Source organism: Lytechinus pictus, chromosome 4, assembly GCF_037042905.1.
Source record: "Lytechinus pictus isolate F3 Inbred chromosome 4, Lp3.0, whole genome shotgun sequence".
In the NCBI taxonomy this organism is placed as follows: Eukaryota; Metazoa; Echinodermata; class Echinoidea; order Temnopleuroida; family Toxopneustidae; genus Lytechinus; species Lytechinus pictus.
In genome coordinates, this window is record NC_087248.1 from 3161894 (window position 1) to 3185807 (window position 23914).

Consider the following 23914-nt stretch of genomic DNA (forward strand, 5'->3'; position numbering starts at 1 on the left):
AAAAAAATCCATGAAACCATGAAAAACAAGAAAAAAAATTGTAAAATGGCTAATTTCCTTATCAGTCATATCAAAGATGTCTCAATAGAACATTTTAAAAACTCTTTTCTTATTTACATATTTCAAATTATTTTAATTTTTGAAATTATGGAAAAAATTGTATACGTTCTCTATGGGGACAAAATGTCCCATACGTAACATGTCATTAATTTGTTTAATTAGAGTCTGTAATTAGAGGGTTTGGGCTTATGGCATGAAACTTTAATACCATAGATATACTAGAGTGTTGTGACTTCTATCACACTAAGTTACAAGTTGTCTAATGAAATACTTTCAGAGAATTCTCAACTTGAAAAAAATGTTTAAAAAATTGTAATTTTAAGGCTGAATAGTAGCACTCAGAATCAGAAACAATTCTGGTTTGAAACAAAGATATTAATTAGCAAAATGAAGTTTGCTCAATGGTGCTGAAACTAATCCAAATGAGAAACACCATACATTTAGCAATTGGTATTATCCCTCTTTTAATACCATTAGCAGAGACTTCCAGAGAGGATACACAATATCTGATATGATTGCAAACATCACTGCATTAATCAGTAATGTTACCAGATATTTTCTAATAATGGAAATTAAACGACATGATACCATCCGGCCTCCAATATACGTGTGAATATATTCTCCCAAACTCCGTAGGCATACAATTGACTTTGTAGACTCAAAATATTAAAGATAAATTGATGTTGGTATCAAAATCTGGGCATATTGTTATGGTCTCATTGAGAATCGAATACTGATCCGATTTTTAAAAGACAATTTCTAGTCATATTGTACATAATAGTGCAAGAAACTGGCTCACAGTGATTGAAAACTTCATTTTTAGTGTCTATTGTAAGATTTTTGAATCACCAAAATCATTTTCAAAAAAGCAAACCCTATTCTGTCATAAGCAGAGCAGTTTATGCTAACAATGTTTGGTCCAAGAAGTTAAAGAAATTTAATTATCTTTTGCAGTAAACCTACATGTACTAATACTCCCCTCCCCCAATTTTCCCCACAACTTTCTTAACTCCCTGCACTTGAGAAATAGGCTTCTCTTCCGAACATTTTATCATGCATTTTTAAATGACTGCAAGGATGATTTACACAGCAAACATTATCATACTACATGCATCACACAGATAGTTTACATTGACATTAAACAGATGCTTTCTTCTTACTTTCTTCAATTCATAAAATATTAAACATCCAGTCGACTTTCACACATGCTTACATAATGTACTTGTTTATTAAATTCAAAGGTAAAGTACCATCAGTAATAACCAAGAATAAAGTCTATCCAAAAATGTAAAATGTGTTTTTTTTCCCCATTATTTTTCAAAGTTTTATGTTTGGGAAATGTCCAACCCCCCCCCCCCCCTCGACATTGCCTCTTGGCCTTGGGTTACATTGCCAATATCAAATAGCTATGTGCCTCAAGCCCAGCAAAGACTGACGTTTCTTACCCATCAGGTAGAATGCTCTTTGAATCTTTTCTCTCCAGTGATTGATTTCCAGAAGTCGCTCCAGCACCAGCTGCAGCAGCCATGATTTACTAATCCGCCGACAGTGCAAATAAGGACGAATAGTGCAACAGATAGGTTGAAAGTCAAAATCAGAATTACCAGAGGCGCACGTGGCTTCACCTCAACAGTTCAGAGTCTGACCTAAAAAAAGGTCGATGTAAAAGTTAAAACAGTTCAAAACTTACAGTGACAATGGCTGAGATTTGCCAGAAATTTGATGTTGAACTGTCTAAGGCTAAGCTGGCAGAGACTGTTGAGAGTAAGATGAGTCAAAGTTCAATTAGATCTGTACTGTAGATCTATCTAACGTTAAAGTTAACTTACTTAACACGTTTGTGAAACTGGCCTGGCCCTGTAAGATTTTTATTTTTGTTATCCCTTTTTCCTGAATTTAAATTAAACAAGGTCAGGACAGAATCAGATTCACATTCAGTCTTCACTTTTGTTCAGACTTTATTTGCACTTTTTTTGCAGAGACTGTGTCTGTGATGAAGATCACATACACTACAGAGTCAGATGAAGTTGACTTTGAAGAAGACACGGATTATTCTGGCTCACGCTGATCAGATTCAGCTTCCATTCTATCCAGGCCAGGCAGCGGCAGCAGTGCACTGCAGCGTCGGAATAAGCCCAGGTCTGTCGGAGTCCGGGCATGCCGGGGGCGGCGCGGAGAGCCTTCCGTCCACTAATCCCAGAACCAGTGGCAGTGCAGTCACTGCAGACAGATCATGCGATTTCTTAAATGATACGTTCCTGTGTGAGTCACGCAGTGCAGCTGATGTGGACACTCAAACAAATGCGGCCTTCTATTCTAGTTCTACTTCAGCCCGAGTTCGAGTACGATTGTGCGAATAGCAGACTGAACAAACGTCCACTTAACCAAACCGCGTCTATTTTTGACCGGCCAGAATTTTCTCGTAGTATACAGTAGTTAGTACGAGAACGAGTAGTATATACCGTACGGGAACGTTACGGCAGAGCTGACATCTCATCCGGCCGTCCGTACCGTACGTGTATGTTGTCGATGCACTGAACTAGAGATACGTGGAAGTCGTGTTCACCCATAGAGATGTATACTAACTACACATCTCTATGTGTTCACCCAAGCAAAACATCGCCGGCGAACTCGATAAGTCACGTGACCGCCGCCATTTTGCTAGGTCAATTGCTCGAGAACGCGCCGTAGAAGGCCATTGAAAGTATATGCAAGATGCAATATGTTTTCTCTATAAATATAAGATTAATAGTATTATACTGATGTACTACTTAGTGTGGCAAAGTGTATTTTAATGTCATTAAGCCAATCATGTACAAACATATTTCTATATGCACAATGTACTGGGACCTGGTAATTCATGTAGTTTAAAAAAAGGGTTTAAATCAGGGTGACCAGATTTCAAAAAATGAAATACGGGACAATCCATAAAAAAAAAGATAATCAAAGAAGGCTACACAGTATTATACTTGTGAAAAAAAATATAAAGAATTGGAAGGGAGGGTGAACGAAAGAATGAAGGAGAGAAAGAAAAGAAATGAAATGAGAAAGAAGAAAGAAAAAATGAAGGGGAAAATGAAGGGGAAAACGTGAAAGAAAATTAGAATAATTAAAAAGACGATGAAAGAAAGAATAAAAGAGAAAAAAAGGTTTCCGTCATTCGTTGAATTCATTGAATATAGAAAGAAAGAAAAAGAAAGAAAGGGAAGATGTGTGACAGACAAAATAAAGGTGAGAAAGAAAAAGTAAGAAAAAGAAGGGAAACAAATAATGCCGGAAAGAAAAATGTTTTCATTCTTTGAAAGAAAGAAACGAAGAAAGAAGAAAACATGAAGGGGGAAGGAAGGAAGGGAGGGAGGGAAAGAAAGAAAGAATTAGAAGGAAAAATAGAATAAAGAATGAAAGAAAGAATGAAAGAGAGGGAGGAAAGATTGGAGGGATGAGAGAATGAAAAAAAAATAATGGAAGGAGAGATAAAACGAAAAGAAATTAAAGGTGAGGAAGGGAGAAGGAAGTAGATAAAAAGGGCAGATAAGAGAAAGAAGGAAAGAAAGAAAATTAACACACAGACTGGATCAGGAAAGAAAGGTAGGAAATATTAAAAGATAGATGGAACAAAAAAAGCAAGCAGGAAGGATAGAAGGATGAAGAATAAAAATGAAAGAGGAAAAAGTTCAAACTTCAAGCAAACAAAAGCAATCCAATCATCTAACAGAAATAACAATGATATATTTGGTGTTTTTTATCTTTAAAATTTTGAAAAACTAAGTGGTTTAGAAATGAATAAAATTTCAAAGTGAAAAATTGTCAACTTACAAATTAGAGGAAACAGCGCCGGCATCCTACACAACAAGACTCAAAACGAAAGCTAAAACAACTACATGTAGATCCAGTTATGAAAATTAAAAAACTTGTTCCTCCTATTAAATCAGTAATCTGAGAATCTATAATATATGATCATAAAAATTTCCCGCCGATTTTGCGATTATTTTGGTGGAAAAACTGTTTATCATGTGAGATTGTTTGCACCATTGAGAATCTGCTCCGATCCTACATGCATAGAGCCTGCCACACACAGGCAGGAAGCCAGCTCGTTTGCAATGTAGGCCTATTGGGTTAGGATAAAAATCTCCCGCAAAACTTTGCAAAAGTTTAGTTATCGATTTATTGTTGTCTCTGCTTCGTCATCTGTTAGGTTATTTGATGAAAATTCGTCACTTTTAAATGTATCAACTACATTTTGTTCAATATTCTAAAAATACGGGACAGATAGGTGTCCCGGAAAGGGTTTGTCGGGACGCCGGGACAAAGGAGCAAAATACGGGACGATCCCGGGAAATACGGGACGTCTGGTCACCCTGGAAATATTTGACAAGAGGTAGTGGCCTTTTTGTGCAATTTTTGACATGTGGAATATTTCATATATACTGACCAGGATATGCATATAATTATCTGGTATGTGAAAATAAGCGAAATTTAGTGCCACAACTTTTTAAATGGAATTACCATTGCTATGTTTTTCTGATCTGTGCTCTAATTAGTAAACTTGTTAGAGTTAAATTTGTTTATCCATCACCCCTTCCTTTATGTATGTAAAGGTGTATTGATGTATAAGCACATGTCGTGCAACATCCATGCTCTTCCAAATTAAATTTCATAAGAATTCAAATTATATTGTGCCCATTTTTATATACACTGTACTTAGTAGATATTTCATGGCTGAGCACACGAAGGTCCAACTTTGAAGGCTCATTAAAAGTAACAACCTTCTTGTCCTCAAACTTCTATCCAATTTTTCACCCTAAATGTGTGATTGAACAGTATGAGAGGGAGGGAAGGGAATATTTACTCACAATTTATATAGAGAAAGTTGAAATGAGAAAGGCAAAATGGTAAAGATGCAGCCGGAGAGAAAAAAAGAAACAGACGATCAACGAGAAGAGATGGAAAGAAGAGGAAGATCAAAGAGAGAGAGGGAGAGAAACAGAGAAAGGGGGAAATGACGAGGAATGAGAAAGAGGTGAGGAGAGAAAGGCGAGACGAGAGGGAGATAAGAGGGCTTGATATAAGGGAGATGGGGAAATAAAAGAGAGATATAAGGGGGATATATAGAAAGGGAAGGTAAGAGAGAGAGAGATGAGAAAGAAGAGGAAAATCAGAGAGAAAGAAGCCAAGAGAAAGGAAAAATAATAAAGAGGGAGATCAAGATGATATAAAGGGGAGAAATAAGAGAGAGTTGTTGTTGGGCCTTTCTTTGTCATAGTGTGCGCGTGAAAAAGGTCGAGTTTTTATGATTTCATGTCTGTATATTTACTCCCCTTTAATACAAAAATGTGACTAAATCAACATTTTCAGTTATGAAAGTATTCAATAACATATATTTCATGATGTAACAAAGCAAACTAAAACTTTAAACAGCACAAGGAACACTTTCTTTGCGTTCCTTTCTCCCATCTGCCTTCACGCAGCATTTGTCGACGAGCCAGTATTGACCTAGCAAAATGGCGGCGCGCTCAGTCGAGCGTGAAGTCCGATGCTCTTCGTTGCCGCACGGCTTTGTGTACGTTGGGAATAGGGACACGTATTCCACGTATCTCTAGTTCAGTGTGTCGATGTCGTCACTGTATGGATAATGGATGAAGTTAGTCGATGATTAAGCCACTCATGCTGGCCTTGTCATGGAGTCTTCAAAATATCTGGTGTAAAAGAAAAAATATTTTATCCAGGCTGGAAGATATAGCATTGTCATCTGAAATTTTCTAAATTGACCCGAAAAGGGCCTAGGGGCATTTACAGACCTTTTGCAGGTACTTGTACTATAAAAGTTTACAAATTTAACAATTTAAATAATGCCAGTTAAATTTATTTTATGTTCCTACCTGAAAACAGGACATATGAATAGCAGGATATGTATGTCTAATTCTTTTATATGCTGATCCGAAAAGGAAATGTTGATAATTTTCTCACTTGATTAAATAAATAATTCGAGCATGAAGCGTTAGCTGATTTTTTAAAATTATATTTAGACCTTGAAATAGGACATTCTAAGCAGGTGTGTTCTAATCAGATAGTAAACATACATGGTCTGGCATAATCCCATTTGATTCTACTTTGGCTTATTATACTTCATTACCATTGGAGTTGATTTTTATATGAATAGGTCTTTATGACATCGATGAAAAAAAGCTTTGCTGATTCAATCGTTTCTTTGATTGTATGATGTGTTGAATGAATGAATAAATAAATACATACATACATAAAGACATGAATAAATATATATATATAAATAAATAAATAAATAAGCACTTTTTGTGATCTTGAACGATAAAAATGCGAGTGCAATGCGCAAGTTGAAATCTTTGATACAAAAGGAACTGTTTTAAGAACTGTTTGCTGTTGGCCTATAAATTCATGAAATGAACCGGCCTATAAAGTATGAAGTGAAAGTAAATCATCAAATAGGTTATTGCGAGCGCGAGATGTACGAGCTTAATATTTTTCATATTCAGTCCTGACAATTGGACATTTTAAGCAGTTTGTGTCAAATTAGGATTCTTTTCTCGCTACTAAGTGAGATCGAGTGCGAAGCGCTAACTGAAATTTATAATGTATATAGGCCTTCTATATACTCACCTGAAAGGACTGTTTGAATTTGCATTTCACCGCCAAAACTGAATGCACTGCGCGAAATAATGCGATCGAGAAGTGTAAATTGAAACTTGTTGGTATTTAGAATGCTTTTCTATTTTCAATTCTTCCTTCCCTTATTTTACCCAAACAACTTAATTTTATTCTTTCTCATATTTTTATTGTTTTCTTTATACCTTACTCCCCCTTGCACCGCCAAAAAACTGTTATGCTTATTTCAAATCGCATGTTTGTGTTCCTTCGGGTTTTTTTATTTGTCACCTAATTTCAAGCAAACTGAGTGAGATCAACTTAGTTTTAAAGGCTATGATCAACTCTCTAATTTGCAATATCGCCATAACATTTGATAAAATAATCATCTCGGAAGGCCTTTTAAGCATTCACTGATATTTTGCCTTCGAAAACAAACGATATTAGCATGTAATCACCATTATCTCAAATCTGTACTGAAATATTTGCTTTCTTGCCACGACAAAAGACCAATCGATGTAATATCAACCATTTTAGGCACGATTTTAGTACACTGATTCCACTCATGCTTGATCACTCTCTCCCTGCTTATCGACAGGATTTACGTCACATGGAGAAAATATAATGAAACTTTTTGGTGTGCAAAAATGAAGACATGCTTTGAAATAGGTCCCGGAATTAGAATCCCTTAGTCGTCTCTATTTTAATGTATACTACATTTCTAAGCTTTGCAAATCACATATAAATGTTCTAAGGTTGTTTTCCAGTATTGTTGTAGAGATGTATGTATGCGTCTGGCTGGCTAATTCGTTACACTAAAGCGCCCAACCCCCCGCCCCCCAAAAATGAAACAACAAACAAGCACAGACTCAGTGGGTGATTTCAAGTACGGTGTTGAAATCTGGTGTTGGTGTTGTGACAACACCAACACCAACACCGATCACACCGAACTTGAAATCACCCAGTGGCGTACCGTGGGTCACGGCATTGGGGCACCAGCAAAAATATTGAGTCGCTTAGTGGGCGCGCAAAGCACTCTCAATTGCCAGATATACTGACCTAATAGAGACATTTAAGGACTGTGCCATTAAACGGATATGTTGATCAAATAATGAGAGCGCGAAGCGCGAGCTGAAATTTAGACATGAAGAGGGGCATTCTAAGACTTGTTTGTAGGAATTCACTAATTAAGACCATACTTATTTCACTAACCAAATGATGCGAGCGCGAAGCGCGAGCTGAAAATGTTTGTTATTCAGATTAGAAAAAGGACTCAATAAGGACTGATTTAGGAATTCAGGAAGAGCAGACATATCTCACCAATCAACTAATGCGAACGTAAGCACGAATTTGAAATAATGTTTTATATTCAGACCTTAAAAGTGGGCAATTATTTTTAGTAGTCAGGAAAAAGAAACATATGTCACGACATAAAACATAATAACTCGAAATGCGAGGAAATATATTTGGTGTATATTGAACTGACTCTAAACGAGATGTTTTAGCACCAGGAACGATGAACACATAGGCCCTGGGCAAATTGTGTTTCATAAAGTTATGAAAAAAATATTTCTTATAACATATATAATATAATATAATATAATATAATATAATATAATATAATATAATATAATATAATATAATATAATGTAATGTAATGTAATGTAATGTAATGTAATGTAATGTAATGTAATGTAATGTAATGTAATGTAATGTAATGTAATGTAATGTAATGTAATGTAATGTAATGTAATGTAATGTAATGTAATGTAATGTAATGTAATGTAATATAATATAATATAATATAATATAATATAAAATAATATAATATAATATAAAGACTGATTAAATCTTCTCAACTTCAGGCATTTTTCTGTTACCTAAAAGTGTAAGTAAGAAAATATAAGCGTGACTTGTATGTGTGGGTTACTTTGCGAGAAAAAAAGAAATGTGGGTTACTTTGCGGGAAAATAAAGCTGATTTGTTAACATATCATGAAATACTCGGGAAAATCTTTGTGAAAAAAATTATCACAGACACAGGGGACATAGACTTCTATTCTTTGATAAATGTATCATTATTTTTAACTGGAGATAATGGTTGCCGTGATAATATAAAACCATAGAGATGTATAATAATTGCGTTATTAGTATATATATCTCTATGTATAAAACCCATCATGATAAGATGAAGTGCAGGACCATATTACAGATACCATACAAAACGTTTACAGAAATTAAATCTACTGAAATAATGCGAAGGATTAAACATACCTGTTAAACCAAGGAAGGGGGAAGCGGTCAGCTTGAATGAAATTAGGATCTAGGAGTGTTATAATTCGATCAATGCGCATATATTTGCACCCTTTCTTCCTCATAAGAAAATAGGATTTGATGGCGAATATGGAGTTGAAGACTGCCTATGGATTTAATGGAAACAATATATTACATAATGGTGAGAGCATGAGCAATATTCACGCATCTTAACGTACCGTATGTTAATGTAGTCCCACATGCTTCAAAATCTGTATTGCATCTTGACTTCTTGTAAAGATTCGTGTTCGCACTTTTGTTTCGAGTTTGACTGGCATTGTTAGGTAGCCAGGAGCATCTCAAGGTTCCAACTCGGGCGTAGTGCACAGGAAAGTACAAGGCACAGCACCCGCAAAACTTCCATGGATTTTTTTATTATTTAGACACAAGAACCTAGGCTAAATTAGTCTAAAATTATAGTAGAACTGCATCACTTTTTTCTAATTCTATTTACTGTTGTCTGTAGTCTGTACGATGATATGAAGCCACACTTTCCCTCTTCTTTGTCTTTCTATAAAATTGATGATATAAATTGCTCTTGATGCTCTTGAAGAAGGTTATATCATATTGGATATTGTATAATTTGTAGTCCATTTACATAAGTTTGGGCTCAAAACCCTAAAGAAAATGTGTGATTTTGAGTACTAAAAAAAAACTGAGAAAAATATAATGAGAAGATGGGGAAAAAACTTGCTAATGTTTACGTGGCCATCTGCAAGATGCATCTCTTAGTCTTAGCTTAGCTACTAACAGAGAACAAGATTTAATATTGCCACTCTTTCGTGTATGCACGAGTTGCGTTTATTGGTTTAATAATAGCATCTCTAGAAGTTCTGAAGGGAGAACTTCTCAAGGAGACATCATCAGCAAGTACATGTATGATTACACCAGGGTATCGGTCATTGAAAGTGCAACCAAGCTGACCGTCACCGGCCCTTGTGCCCCCCCCCTCACAAATGGCCGTAATTAAATTACAGCCATTTTGTGGGATAATTTTTTTTTTTTTTTTTTGTGTGTAAAGATTCTTTACATTTTGGAGTTCAATTCAATTTTTTGACACTGTCTGGACTGGAGGGACTATTTATCCTTCTGCCTCTGGATTATGGGATTAGTTTTGAAAGCCTTAGCTTTAAAAAAACAACTATAATTAGATTCTAGACTCTACAAGCACTTTATGTGAATTGTGCTTTTGTGAATACCACTGCCAGAGAGTGCCAGTTTGACTTAACTCCACAATGACTTTGTATTTAAGAATGAAGAAGAAAAGAAATACCTTTTCTTACAAATAGATTTTGAAATGATTTTTTTTCTAATGAAACGGGGGGAATCAAATGAACGAATGAATCTAAAAGTAAAAGCAATCACCATTATAAGGGGAGGCCTTGTACATTGGATGAGTGGAGAAAGTAAGAGAGAATCTTGACTATTCTTGTTTCTTTCATTTTAGCTGTGGATCCTGATCTTGGATGTGTGTGGACTGATGGAGAAGGTGTTTATCTGAGTACAATATCAGACAGTGAATCTCAGATACCATCAATGCATGAGACAAAAACACTTGGAAAATTCAGGTAATTTTAAGAACTTTGAAAATAAAAAAATTAAACAAGGAAACGTTTTTGGTGTCCCATAATAGGATCGAACTGCTGCACATGATACTGATAGAAGAATAACAAGAATTTGATTTTCATAGCAAATTGATAGAACTACTAATAAATATGTCTTTTCTGTTTTTAGTTTAAATGGTTATTTAATCTATTCAAAGTTCCTAGATCCAATCATTCTTGGGGTGACCATAGCTTTTCCCTGTGAAATGGTCTTCCTCTTTCTCTCCGCCAGGCTTCCTCCATCACTTCTTTTAAACAATTACTTAAAACATATATTTTCTTCTTGTAATTTTATTCTTCACTTGTATGTAACTGTATTTTCTTTATCAAAATGTTGTAATTTATTCATTTAAGTCAGTCAAATCAATAACATTGAATTGGCCTAAATGTTTTGATATAAATTTGATTAAAAAAGAAATGTTTCTGTAAATCATTCTAAGTCATATCTGTCTACAATTTCCTCCAGTTTTTAGCTCTGTTTCATTATGTTTGAAAGTTTGTGCGTACATGAAATTATAAAATTATAAAATGTGAGACAATTTTGATTAATGTCATTAATTTTTATGATTGTATATAGCACCATGAGCATCATGCCTGACAGATGTTTGCACTTTAAAATCCACCATTATTATTAGTAGTAGTATAGTATTATTATTATTATCATTATTATTATTAGTAGTAGTATTTTTATTTTTATTATTATTATTATTAGTAGTAGTAGTAGTAGTAGTAGTAGTAGTAGTAGTAGTAGTAGTAGTAGTAGTAGTAGTAGTAGTAGTAGTAGTAGTAGTAGTAGTAGTAGTAGTAGTATTATTATTATTATTATTATTATTAGTAGTATTATTATTAGTAGTAGTAGTAGTATTAGTATTGTTATTATTATTATTATTATTAATAGGCCTTATATCTGTTTTTGAACATCATTGAATTACTGTGAGCATATTTAGTTGGCTTTTTTTCATCAAAGGTAAAAAAACAACTCAGCTGTGTTTTCATATATTTTAATGACTCATATTTCTTGCTTTAACCAGAACTGTAGTTGGGTTTGAGACATTGAAAGTAATACATAATATTAATAAACCTTTTTTTTTTCAAAAATAAAGTCTCGGGAAATAAAACTGAAGTATTTTTTTAAATACAAAACCTACCATGAGTTCATGTAAAGCCAGTATAATGTACAGGTGAACGACTGCCAAGATTTTAAATCCCACAATTGTCAGAACAATAGTTTTTTAGATAAAATTGCTGCACTTTATAAGTTAAAGGACTGTGTTTTTGTTTTAATTTATTTAGAGTAAATAGGTTTCGGTATTAAAACTCTCAATTATGTTCAATTTGTAGTGATGTTACAGGATGTTCATGGAGTCCATGTCAAACAATGGGAACACACTACCTAGCCGTGCAACATAAGACTTGTGCAGTCATCTGGGCAGTAGAATCAAGGTATTTATGTGTTTAATATGTCATTGATTCAATCATAGTTTAGGGAAGTGGTTGGGTGATTTCAAGTGCTGTGTTGACAGCAGGTGTAGTCTGGCTGGTTGTGGTGTTTAGTGTTAGTCCGACTTTTACACCAGCCACAGGACTCACTTGTCTCACCTGAACAAAGTTTGGCAGAGACCTAGTAATAATCACTTTCCCTGTTGGTTTGTTGGAAAAATACTCAAGTTTTTGTTAAAATTGCCTTCATTTCTTTATTTCTGTGTCACATTTAGATCACTCTATGTATTTATTGTGTATTGTTAATTTGATATGCTTTTGAATTTCATTTATTTTATATTGCATGTAGTTTTCCTTTGTAATTAATTCTGTAATTGTTTATCACTGTATTATGATTGTTATGTATGTTTATAGGTACGGGGCTCTCTCAAAAAGCAGTTTTTATGTACTGAAGAGACCACCCTGTCTAAAGAAAACAGAAATAAATATGTCCATGAGGATGATGGGTCATACTCATAGGTCATCTAGGAGTCAAAAGATCATATTGCATGTTTTATTGATCTCAAAATTACACAAGACTTGTGGTTTGCAAACCACCTTGTTAAATGCCACTGGTGGTGGAACTGATATTACTAGGGTTTTTTTCACAATCAATGATGCACTTGGTATCTGTTTTACTAACCAGGTGCTTGAGCGAAGTTAGGCTGTCCGATTCATGCTCTTGACACAAAAATCCATCACCAAACTTGAAGTGAGACTTGCTAGAACTGACATCACTAGGTGTGATATCAAGGAATTAAATGATAGCATTTTTATAGTTTCATATTCAGTGTTGGAACTAGGTTGATTCATGCTCTTAACACCAACATCAACTCTGAAGTTCAAATGAAACCGTTGCTGGAAGTGATGGAGCCAGGTGTTGATACTGACAAACAAATCAATCACTTTATATTCAATTATGAATTTTATACAACAGGACTTGTACTTTAATGATTAGATAACATACTTTGTAATTATGAATTTTATACAACAACAACAGCTTGCAGACGAAACGTCGCTTTGCTAATACGTTTGATACATCATGAGACAACTGGTTATTTCTTCTACTCAATCCTTCACCACGATGAACCTTTTCCACACTAGGACTTGTACTTAGTAGAAAAATTACTGATCAGTATATTACAATTTGGAAATCTTTGATTTAAAATAATTGTCCTTGCTCAAATATCATTAGATATAAATTTCTAGGTTTTTTAGCAGCCTACTTACCCTGGTTTTATTGCACCTACATATTTTTTACATTCTTCGAAATTGAAAGTATTGTTATTCACCATGAAGTTAGTTAACACGTAACACTAGAAATCAGGATATTGCAGCGGGTACATTAATTATCCTGGAAGTAGCCACATCTACAATGTTATGTTCTATTCATTATTGTTGTCTTCGAATGATTAACATTTAACTTACGAATGTCCCATAGTGCATGATGGACGCTTCATCGTATAGGATGTTGGCAGTTTCTGTAAGTGCACACATATTCCTATTACAGTTCCTATTTTATGTAATACTTTTCTTTTATTTAGGACGTCTGTCAGCAATGCTGAGTTCAGGAAATTACACACAATAGAGCACAGAGAGCATGGAAAAGGTAGGCTTTGATTACATTAAATATTTCTAATGTGGTTCTGATAGAGAAAAGAGCATCCACCTCTAATTTCCACCTCTCATTTTCCCAAGCCTGGTGGGTGTTTCATAAAGCTGTTCTTAAAAAGTTATTAATGACTTTACACATTTACTGAGGGTCTTTTCTTGTGGTATATGGGTGTAACTGGTTTGTATATGGGTTCCTGTACCTGGCTCTTACCCATTAATCTCTCTGCATCTCGGTCTACCAACCACACACCCACATTGAGTGTGGGTGTGGGTGGTAGAAAAAATTAGAGAAATGAAGAGAGATTGGGGAAATGAGAGAAGAAAGAAAGATTCGAAAGAGAGATGGATAAAATTTTCAGCATTTTGCTCTGAATTTTACCCTATTTATTTAGATATTAATATTTTCAGCCCGGAGTACCCCTTTAATTTAGCTTGATTTTGAAAGCTAACTTTCTAAATACAATTCATAAACCCCAACTCTTGTGTGTCAACTCCATGCAGGTTGTGTATGGCACCCAAGCCTGCCACTCATTGTAGTCTTCACCAAGTCACAGGTCATCCTCTCCACCATCAAGAGTGGAAAGACTAGTACTGTCTTGGACGATGGACTGGACATAACTGCTGCATGCTGGACACTGGATGGATGTCACCTGATTCTGTCTGATGGTAATCAACTCAAAGTGAGTATGTGCATTTGGAGGCAATTTTGTTCCATTTTTTTGATGTTGGATATTCCATTCCCTAATGGGAATTTTTCAAGCTATTCTGTCTTCGAGCCCGTATGAAGCATCTTCTTCTATGGTCTCCCTTCCAAATCTTTGTGGGCCTCCCTCAAGGTTTCTATCTACCTGTTGAACATTCCATTCCCTAATGGGAATTGTTCAAGCTATTCTGTCTTCGAGTCCGTATGAAGCATCTTCTTCTATGGTCTCCCTTCCAAATGTTTGTGGGCCTCCCACAAGGTTTCTTCTCGTGACTTTGGTTACTGAAAACCTTTTTGTTCCTATCAAATATCCTCTCAATTCAATTCTTATCCATGATGAAGAATAATAGGTGATCTCAAATATTTTAGGGGGTCATTTTCCAAAAAAATTGCTTAATAGTTTGTAAATGATAGGAATCATCATTTTTATCTACCTGTGAAACCCCAATGATTTTTGTTGTCTCCTCATCCTGTCGACTGTTGTTTTCCATAGGCTTTGTATGTGGGATCACCTGGTTTCAGTAGGCAATGGATTCATTGCATCAAGTTTAATGTGCCACTATCATACCTTACACAATACATCCATCTTATCTTTCACCCATTCAGGAATTTATAAAATTATTATTTGATTTTCTTCCTCTTCTTACAGATTTATGGAATGAATACTGAATCTGAGGCTGTTACGAGCATGGAGTCAACCTTCATGGAAAGGTATGCTAATCTCAAATAAAACATACAATCATTCCTGTTTTCTGGTCAATGACATAAAAATGTACAAGATCATAGAGCATTGTTTGATAGACCTAATGTAGCTCTTCTCAAAATTGTCAAATTTAAAGTATTGCTGAAGCGAGTATACATAATTTTATCTCCAATATACATGTCTAAACAATTCACCAATTTACATAAAGAAATTAAGTCATGAAAGTTATTATTAATTAGTACCAAAAAAAAATTACATTGTTGCAAGATCAATTGTATTAGCAAATTTCAGGGCCTCTTTACACAAAGCATAGCAGTTAATCATAAGAGTTATTGCATTGACCACAATCTACAATTATAACAACAAATGATAATGATCAGACATAAAGTTTTGTGTTACAGATCTAGGATGGCTGATTCTTATTCAATTATCATCATCAAAATGGATTTGTCAATGAAGATGAATATTGTGCATGGATGTGAATTTAAGCAAAATCTCTCTCACATACAAATATAGCAATTTTTCTCTCTATCTTTTGTCTTTGTCTTATTACAGAAACATTGGTTCTGTGTGCTCTCTGATGCCCATCTCAAATCACATCATTGCCATCGCAACAGAACTACCACTGCATAAGATAGTCACTGAGCTCTCCGCTGACCTGTTTTCACCAGACATTGCAGGGAATGATTTCAAGGGGAAGGACATTGCTAAAAGTTCTCATTCTGTGGATTGTGAGAACAGGTCCAGTTTGCCTCTTAGTCCCAGCCATTCCAGTTTGGACCATGAAATAAAGAAACTGAATGCAAATGGTAACCTTGAAACCTCTCATACCAAAGGAAATAAAGTAGATTGTTCATCTTCCACAGAACTAGATACTGGTGATAATTTATTGCAATCCCCTAATCATAGAGGTAGCCATGGCAACTGTTCTACAGAAGATGGCAAATCTCTTGCAAGCAGGATAGTGGAGGAAGCATTGAAAAAGAAGACAGGGCCGATAGACATGATGGACATTCTGGCTCTGACCAAAGAATGTAAAGTGGGTGATGTTGCTGATAATACAACTAGGAATGTTGAAAGGCACATGGAAAGCAACGGTACTACTCTCAACAGTACTAATTTGGATGAAACAAAGGATCGTCCAAAGCCAATGGCTCCTGCCTGTCCTGCCATGAACATCCATCAGGTCAGGACCAGTATCTACCAAGCTGAATCTAGTGAAGAAAAGCCACACTATCACCTGACCAAAGACTTGAAATCACAAAGTACCAATGTGGAAAGCATCTGTATAGGAGGAAGCAAGATTCAGTTTTTGAATGGTAGGAAGGAAAACGTGTCTTCAAATGACAGTGGAAACAAAATGGTGGATCTGACTCACTTGAAATCACATGGTACATTCAGAGTTCCCCAGTTCAAGCAGGCAAGAGAGGTAGGACTATTTTAATATCTTAATTTTCTGTTAAGCTTTCATATTTTTAAAAGAAAAAAATCATGTCTTTGTGGAAGGGCTGTCATTACTGCAGTGCAATATTAATTTTTGAGATTTTTGGCCTAGTAGATTAGTCTAAGGACTTTGAAACTTGTTAAAACATCAATGAATATTCAATGTCATGAAACATTGAGTTGAAGAATTTAAGGCGATTTATAGAAACATGACATACATGAAAAAGACCCCCCCCCCCCTATCCCGGAATTTACATTAACCACTGACTTTCTGGAACATGTAAAGAATGGGGAAAGAATGAACATGAAATGATATATTTAATAATTATCATGAATTGATATCATACTTATTGTCTCTTTTTATTTTATTTTATTTGAGCCAGCCAGGAGCAGAAAGCTGTGCAAGATTGACTTTACTTGATGTAAAGAGCAAGAAGTTTATTTCTCATATTGATCTACATGGTATTATCACACCTTCTATCATACATTATCAAGTAAGTCTTCCCCTCAATAATGATGTTCAGTCCCTCTACACCTCCAAACCACCTGCTGCACCCCGCCCATAGACCTTTTGCGTATGACATCATAATCTCATGGCGCCCTCCCTCAGAGGATATAGGAATACACATAAACAGAGTAGTCAGAGATGCGCCAGCTGCAGATCACCAATGCACGCAAGGCAATGGCTACAGTCTCCAAGATGGCGACCATGGCAGCTATGACATCAGTGCATAAAGTCTATTGCTGATTTTATTGAATGATCTAATCCATGCAGCATCAATGGGTATTGATTAAGGAAATCAAAACATTAATTCAACTTTATAGCGCCTGTGCTTATTTTTCAATACATAAGAGATTAAATTATGGTATCAGTAACATTTAAAAAATTTTTCTTTTAGTATTGACACACCTAAAGATGTCTCGCAGTGCTTAACCCAGTTTTGCAAATACATTTTCCTGTATTTTACAAACTTGTTGCCTTCTGAAACCAGATACTCCTGTACAAAGACAATGGAAATAATAGAAATCACTTGTCAACAAGTTAAGAAGAATGTACATTAACAAACTGATAATGCAGCAATGTAAAATAACCTTTAATTATTTGTGCAATTCAACATTCAGTTTAGATATCTATCTGATCTTTACTCACAGGCAAGTAGAAGAGTAATAATCATCGCTAGTCACAGCAAAAGAACACTCTCCCTGTTTTCTTTCAATAAATCTACATTACAGAGGTTGCCACAAACAATTGTAAGTATTGTTATCAATGTTATTATTTGTTTTATTTTTTTTGCAGGGGGGGAGTGGCAATTAAGATATTTATACTATGATACTTTTCACTATTCAAGTAAGAATAACACAATTTACGATTCAAAGTCCAGTTATTCTGAAATATATTAATGATTCCATTGGTTGGTAGTCTCATTGCATTTATTAAGTTTTTGTAGCCAAACATTGTAAAATAATGAAAAGTGGCTGAAGTGAAAATAAATAAATACTTAAAATGTGCGGAAAATCACCAACATGAATAATCACACGTCAGGATGTATTATGAAAAACCTTGGAAAAAATGGAAACTTATTTTCTTCCTGAATCATTTGGCAAATATTATGTTATGTTTTACAAAAAAAACCACCTCATGGTCATTTTGTTAGATTCTGTTCAAATTCATTCATGATCTTTTCTTTAAATTGGTATTTATCTTTTCAAAGATATCCCACAATCATTTTGTTGCATCTTTATGACTACCATAGACACAATAATCACCTTTTATATATACCAGGAGCTTGGTGAGACTGAGAGGCCTGTGGGTGTGTGTTCCATACCTGACATAGAGGGCAGTATTCTAGTCGCTGTGACAATGCCCATTTCAGATGATGGTTCTTTCAGGGGTGTTCTTCCATCTTCTCAGGAGGAAAGGCTTCTATCTCTCAAGGTTGTTGATGTACCTACAGGCCAATCTACAAGTGCCAAAGGTATTACCAAGTCCTGAGTTTTCTGCAATACAGAAAAATCTCACAGTATTCAAGAAGATCACATGAATCAAGAAATTTAATGGAAAACACAATTTTAAGGTTGACAATCTGAATTACCAAGAATACAGAGAATTTTTTTTACAATAAAAAGCAATATCTGATAAAACAAAATAGTTCTTCAGTTAAACATCTGCCAAACAAATTTGTTTGCAGGGTTTAGCATGTGTTCACCAAGCTTTAACTGCATACAGCAGTCCATGTATTATATAACTTAAATTCTTTTTAAGATTTACATTTCGTACAATTTCTCTATCATTCGTTTTTTACATGTCACCAAAGAATACATAATTTGATGTTTAGAACACAGAAGAACATACAATATGCAGTACAGAAAACAGATAACTGGTGCAGGTTAATAATCAACTTCTACAAACACATTTGCATGGGAAGCTTTTACCTTTTCTTGTTTATTGTTATAATTCTCTATGTGTATTGAGCTCTATACAAAGGGATTTTGGTACTTAATAAGTCACATTGCTATTATTATGATGATAATGATGATGATGATTAGTATTATTATGATAGCTATTATTTTGGAAGGTTTTGTTTTTATTTTTCATTTTACAAAAGCTGTTGATAGCACATCATCCTATCATGAAGGAGCAACCTCACGTCCAGGAGATGCTGATGATGATGGTCTCCAAACACTGCTCCTACCTGGAGGATTGCCATTCAATGCAAATGGAAAATTCCTGGGGAAGAGGTTAGGGATTGAAGTGCTAGAAGAGGATAATGAACATGATGATGTGTTAAAAGACCCGTTAAGTGGGCGGAAGTTAGACGTGCCTCCGAAAGAAACCCACAGTTGCTTGTATCCAACTCCTGAAAATGCTGGTATGTATTCACAGTTTCTTTTGTGTCTCATGATCTTATATTCTTTATCTTTCTGTTGTGCTTCTGCTTTTTATCTACCATTATCACCATCATCACTTTCATTTCCTTTTAGATCATCACCATATCATTGGGTGTTTTTTGTATGTGGGACTGATGTTTAAACATGGAACCAATGGATTGCTTGATAGCAAATTTGTGAGGCAAATAATCAGATCTAACAAGATTCCTTGATTTTGATTAGCTGAGAAACACAGGTGTTGATTGTTACAATGGTCGGAGGGATCCCGCCAAAAGCGCAGGAAATGTATGTCGGTGAGTGTGTCAGCACCCACGTCCGCAATCCGACACACTCACCGATGTATGGCGATTTCCTGCGCTTTCGGCAAGATCCCTCCGATGTCCACATACATGCTGTAACCTCCCTCGCACCAAAGTCTTCATCACTTGACAAAGTTGAGCAGCAGCCAACGAAACGTTGTGACTCTCTTCACAAGTTTCAGCTGCTAGATAACAGAGTATATTTCAACTCTAATAATTGTGATATGTAGCATTTATGAGGTGCCAATTTTTAAGTGGTCTATTCGATGGCACACTATATATTACCCTGCCTTTAGCGCCAGCTGCTAAAAGCACTTGGTGCATTCAAGGAATTAATCCTGCCAGGTTCCCATTTACCTCACATAAGTTACTAACATTCACACACACTAGCTGAACCATACATTCATTTCACAGACACCAATGAACATCAGCCTCCCAGTAATTTTTTAACTTTTGATGTTCAACACATAAAACATATGTAATTGCAACACCCTTACTGTACAAACCTATCCTCCACAAAAAAAAAATAATGAACAAATATGTATGGCCATTAGAGGAAGTGGTTGGAACTGTGGTTCCTGAAGTGACATTGGAATGCTATCTTAGGTCACATGACAGGTTTAGATCAATCACTTGCTCAGATTATCATTATAACAGATATAATACAGGATAAGACCATTTTCTTATTTCTCACAGCATATGTTACACTCAGGTTAATCAGGGATGGCCAGGTCTTCCAGAAATGTTTCCTCCTTCAGTCCGGCTTGCTTCCTCTTCAACCAATACTTGATGTCTTCCACCTGAAACAGGCTGAATTCAATGTTGGTGAGTAGTATGAGAGTTTCAGAGTAGAGTTACAACTATGGTTACTTTGCCATTATGGTAAATGCCATGGTACATGTAAAAGGACTCGTCAGCCAATTACAATTAAGGTTTCCATGGTAGTTACATTAATGGTTGAATTACTATAGTTTTATGTCTTACTGAAACAGACACCCGGTAATCAAAACTTCATCCTATGTTTATCTCACGAAGCTTTAATAAGTAAAATATTACCATTATGAGAGTTATACTTCTTTTTCAAAAGGGAAGCAAGAATTGAAAGAGTAATTTTCTGTGTCACAAAAGATGCAAGTATTAAAAGATTAATTTTCTGTGTTCGTAATTTACATACATGTATACTGTAACCAGTCATACAATGTAGCAGGAATAGTATTTTTTATGTAACCTGTAAAATAAAATTGTATTGAAAACTCAAATTTCTATTCATATGCCACCTGCTTTCATCAAAGTAAGGTCAGCTACCATAATGTTATTAAATGGTTCAAGATTGTTCTCTCTGTAAGGACAGCTCCCTCAGTAATTCAGAGTAACCTTGAATGAGTTATTGGTTAGGTTAGATGTCCTCTAGGGAGATTTTCCCCTTTGTGGTATTGTCTTCCAATGGAGATCGATGTGCTCTTGGGAATTGAGAAGCTGTCCTTGATGTTATTAAATATACTGTTATTTGAGTCTTGCTATGGAGTTATTTCTAGAGGCAAACTGGTATTCCCATTGGTCTTTAGGCAAAAATCTTAGATGAGATCACACATCTTATTGAGAAATTAAAGTAAATTTAGATTGAATCAACAACTTGGTCAGGTGAATGAAATTTTGCAAGTTTTTTCTTTCTTCTCTCTTGAGATATTTAAATATCTTCTTTTCATTTGCTTTCTTTCTTTTCACTCCAGGATCTCGCTGGATTGTTCTTTCAGCAGACACAGAGGGCGTAGTTCCACTTAAATTCAATGCAGGATCATCCTATGATATCCGTGAAGCTGCTCTGTCAAACTCTTCAAGATAACACCATCTTTATCATAAAACCTCATCATCTTTATCATTTCCCCCTTGTCATTATAATGATTGAGATATACAGGTGAACTATACATCGGTGTATAACTTTACATCATATTGAGGAATGCTATATTGAACACAAATTGATTTCAGTGTAATAAAATTTTCCCTTCTCAAGAAAACGATTGGGATGTACAATACAAATAAACTATACACTGGTGTGTATCACTACATCTACTTGTGGAGTGCTATGGGTTGTTATCCCATTTAATTTCAGTACGATATTTTTTTCCATGATCAATATAATGATGGGGATTTACAGATGAATTATTCGCTGGTGCATACACTAGCCTATGTTACACGCATCTCGTTATATGCCTCAATGGGCTGATATGGTGAATCTCATATATGATAGAGTTTGGTTTAGTTTAACCAGACAGCCAGGAAATTGTAGAAGCTTGTATTAAAGTAAGCTAGCATCTAGAGGACTGACTGTTTCACATCATCTCCAAAAGAACTATCTTACCAAACAGCACCAGTGCATACATTTCGTGTCAAAGTCAGAACGTCAAATTATGAGAGCACAGGGAATAGTTTTCCTGGTATTGCATTGCGATTTTCTCCACATTTTTTATGACTGCTACACAAAATTTATTTTGTGTAGCAATTATTTTGCAGAGGAATGAACAGAACAGTTGAAAGCTTTTACCTTACAACCAAGTGGGTGTTTCCAAGTTAGGAATTGCTTTACACATGACTTGTGACCGTTTTTCATGCTGAATGATCTAGGTATCCCTTTGTAGCTGACATAGCACATGTCCCAGTCATACGTGCGTATCTTACCGATCAGCTTTATAAAACTCCCACCAGATATGCTTATCAAATTTGAGAAGTAAAAATTTTTCCCGGACCATTACTCTACCTGATAGGCAATCACAAAAATGTCCTAATATATAATTTTGACAGCCTATCTGAGGGAATAATGGAATTTACATGATTATTTCCATTGTTTCTTTACAATTATTCAGGTCAATGTTAATGACATAATGTACTAGTATCATAAAATCATTTCACAAAGCATCTTGACAGCAATTTTCACTGATGATGTTGCTCTGAGCCTATCAGGTGCTAAGATTTCATGAGTTTGTAAAAGTTGAGAAGGAACTCATCTGAGGAATTGCTTTATGAAATGCCCCCCCCACCCCCACTCATAAATTTACTGTGTGTATAGTAAGAAGATTATGACCATATGCAGGGCTGAGGAAAGGTTTTGAAAGTGGGGGGGGGGGGGGGGGCTGACCATGCAAAAAATCACAATGAGATGGTAATTTTTACGTTTTGTACACGGTTTTTGAAAAAAGTGGGGTGGGGGCTGAAGCCCACCCAGTGGGGATTCAGGGGCCCAGGGCCCCTGCACAGTGTGTCCATGGTGCTCTTTCTCATGAAACTTGGAATGCTCAGATTCAATGTCAAATTTGCTGTCAGCCAATTAAGTGTCTCCATTTCAGTAGTTTATGACAGAAGTTTTTATCTGACATTACCATCAAGTTTTATGAAACCAGGATATTGAATCAATGTCTGTTTAAAAATGAATCGCGATCCAGTTTTTTAAGGTCATTTTAACCATCAGTATTACTTGTTATCTATTTAATCAAGAATAAAGTTTTTTATTCAGGTCACTCTTAAATGATTGCATATTTGAAGAGGAGATGAACAAAATTGCCTGCTATCATTCAGCAATAAGTTTGATTAGATTATACAATAAGTCTATTCAACAATTGTTAATTCTGATAATACAGTAAAATTAGACACATTAAACAATTTGATGCAGGTCGATATAATCAAAACAGGAATTTAATCAGGGAGTTGTGAGGAACTTTTATTTACTGGTAAATTAAAATTGTTTCTTGAAATGATATGTGTTATGCTGGCAATGTGTAAATTCTCCTTCTACTTACTGTTATTGTATGTAGTTATGTGAGGCAGGATATGTTGCAATATAAGGGAGATGCTATTTCAACATCAAATACTTGTACATGTAATTAATATCTGAAATTTTTAATGTATGGAATGAGTGCTTAAAATGTGAGAGAAAAGTTACCCTGCAATGTCATTTTCTCACAGATTTACAAAAAAAAAACTAATGTGCTAATGTTGTTTCAAAGATTTTCCATCAAAATATGAAATCATGTTTTTGTATGACTTTAATAGTAGTACTTTATGACAGAGAATAACCAGCTGAAATTGACTCTTGAGAAAGTCTGTATATTCTAATAAAGTGCCAAAAATAGATAACAACTAAAATGTACAGGTTTTAATATTTGTAGCTTTATATAGCCGATGGGCGGAAGGTTGGA

General features: G+C 35.1%; 1 protein-coding gene across 1 annotated transcript; it reads left to right on the forward strand.

The window, feature by feature from the left end:
* The first annotated feature begins 8933 nt into the window (after positions 1-8933).
* LOC129259172 (uncharacterized) lies at positions 8934-23861 on the forward strand. The gene is made up of 13 exons (XM_054897474.2): positions 8934-9132; positions 10438-10558; positions 11936-12037; positions 13618-13682; positions 14189-14367; positions 15040-15101; positions 15649-16522; positions 16920-17030; positions 17689-17787; positions 18320-18512; positions 19143-19406; positions 20421-20549; positions 21455-23861. The coding sequence occupies exons 1-13, from the start codon at positions 9072-9074 to the stop codon at positions 21565-21567; spliced, it is 2373 nt and encodes a 790-aa protein (XP_054753449.2). The 5' UTR covers positions 8934-9071; the 3' UTR covers positions 21568-23861.
* Positions 23862-23914: the final 53 nt, after the last annotated feature.

What these genes read in the sequence shown, in the direction of transcription:
- LOC129259172 (XM_054897474.2), top strand. Translation starts at nt 9,072, where the DNA reads ATGGCGAATATGGAGTTGAAGACTGCCTATGGATTTAATGGAAACAAT. An exon ending in ATCTGGGCAGTAGAATCAAG is followed by an intron (nt 12,038 to 13,617) that starts GTATTTATGTGT and finishes TCTTTTATTTAG; the next exon opens with GACGTCTGTCAGCAATGCTG. An exon ending in GAGTCAACCTTCATGGAAAG is followed by an intron (nt 15,102 to 15,648) that starts GTATGCTAATCT and finishes GTCTTATTACAG; the next exon opens with AAACATTGGTTCTGTGTGCT.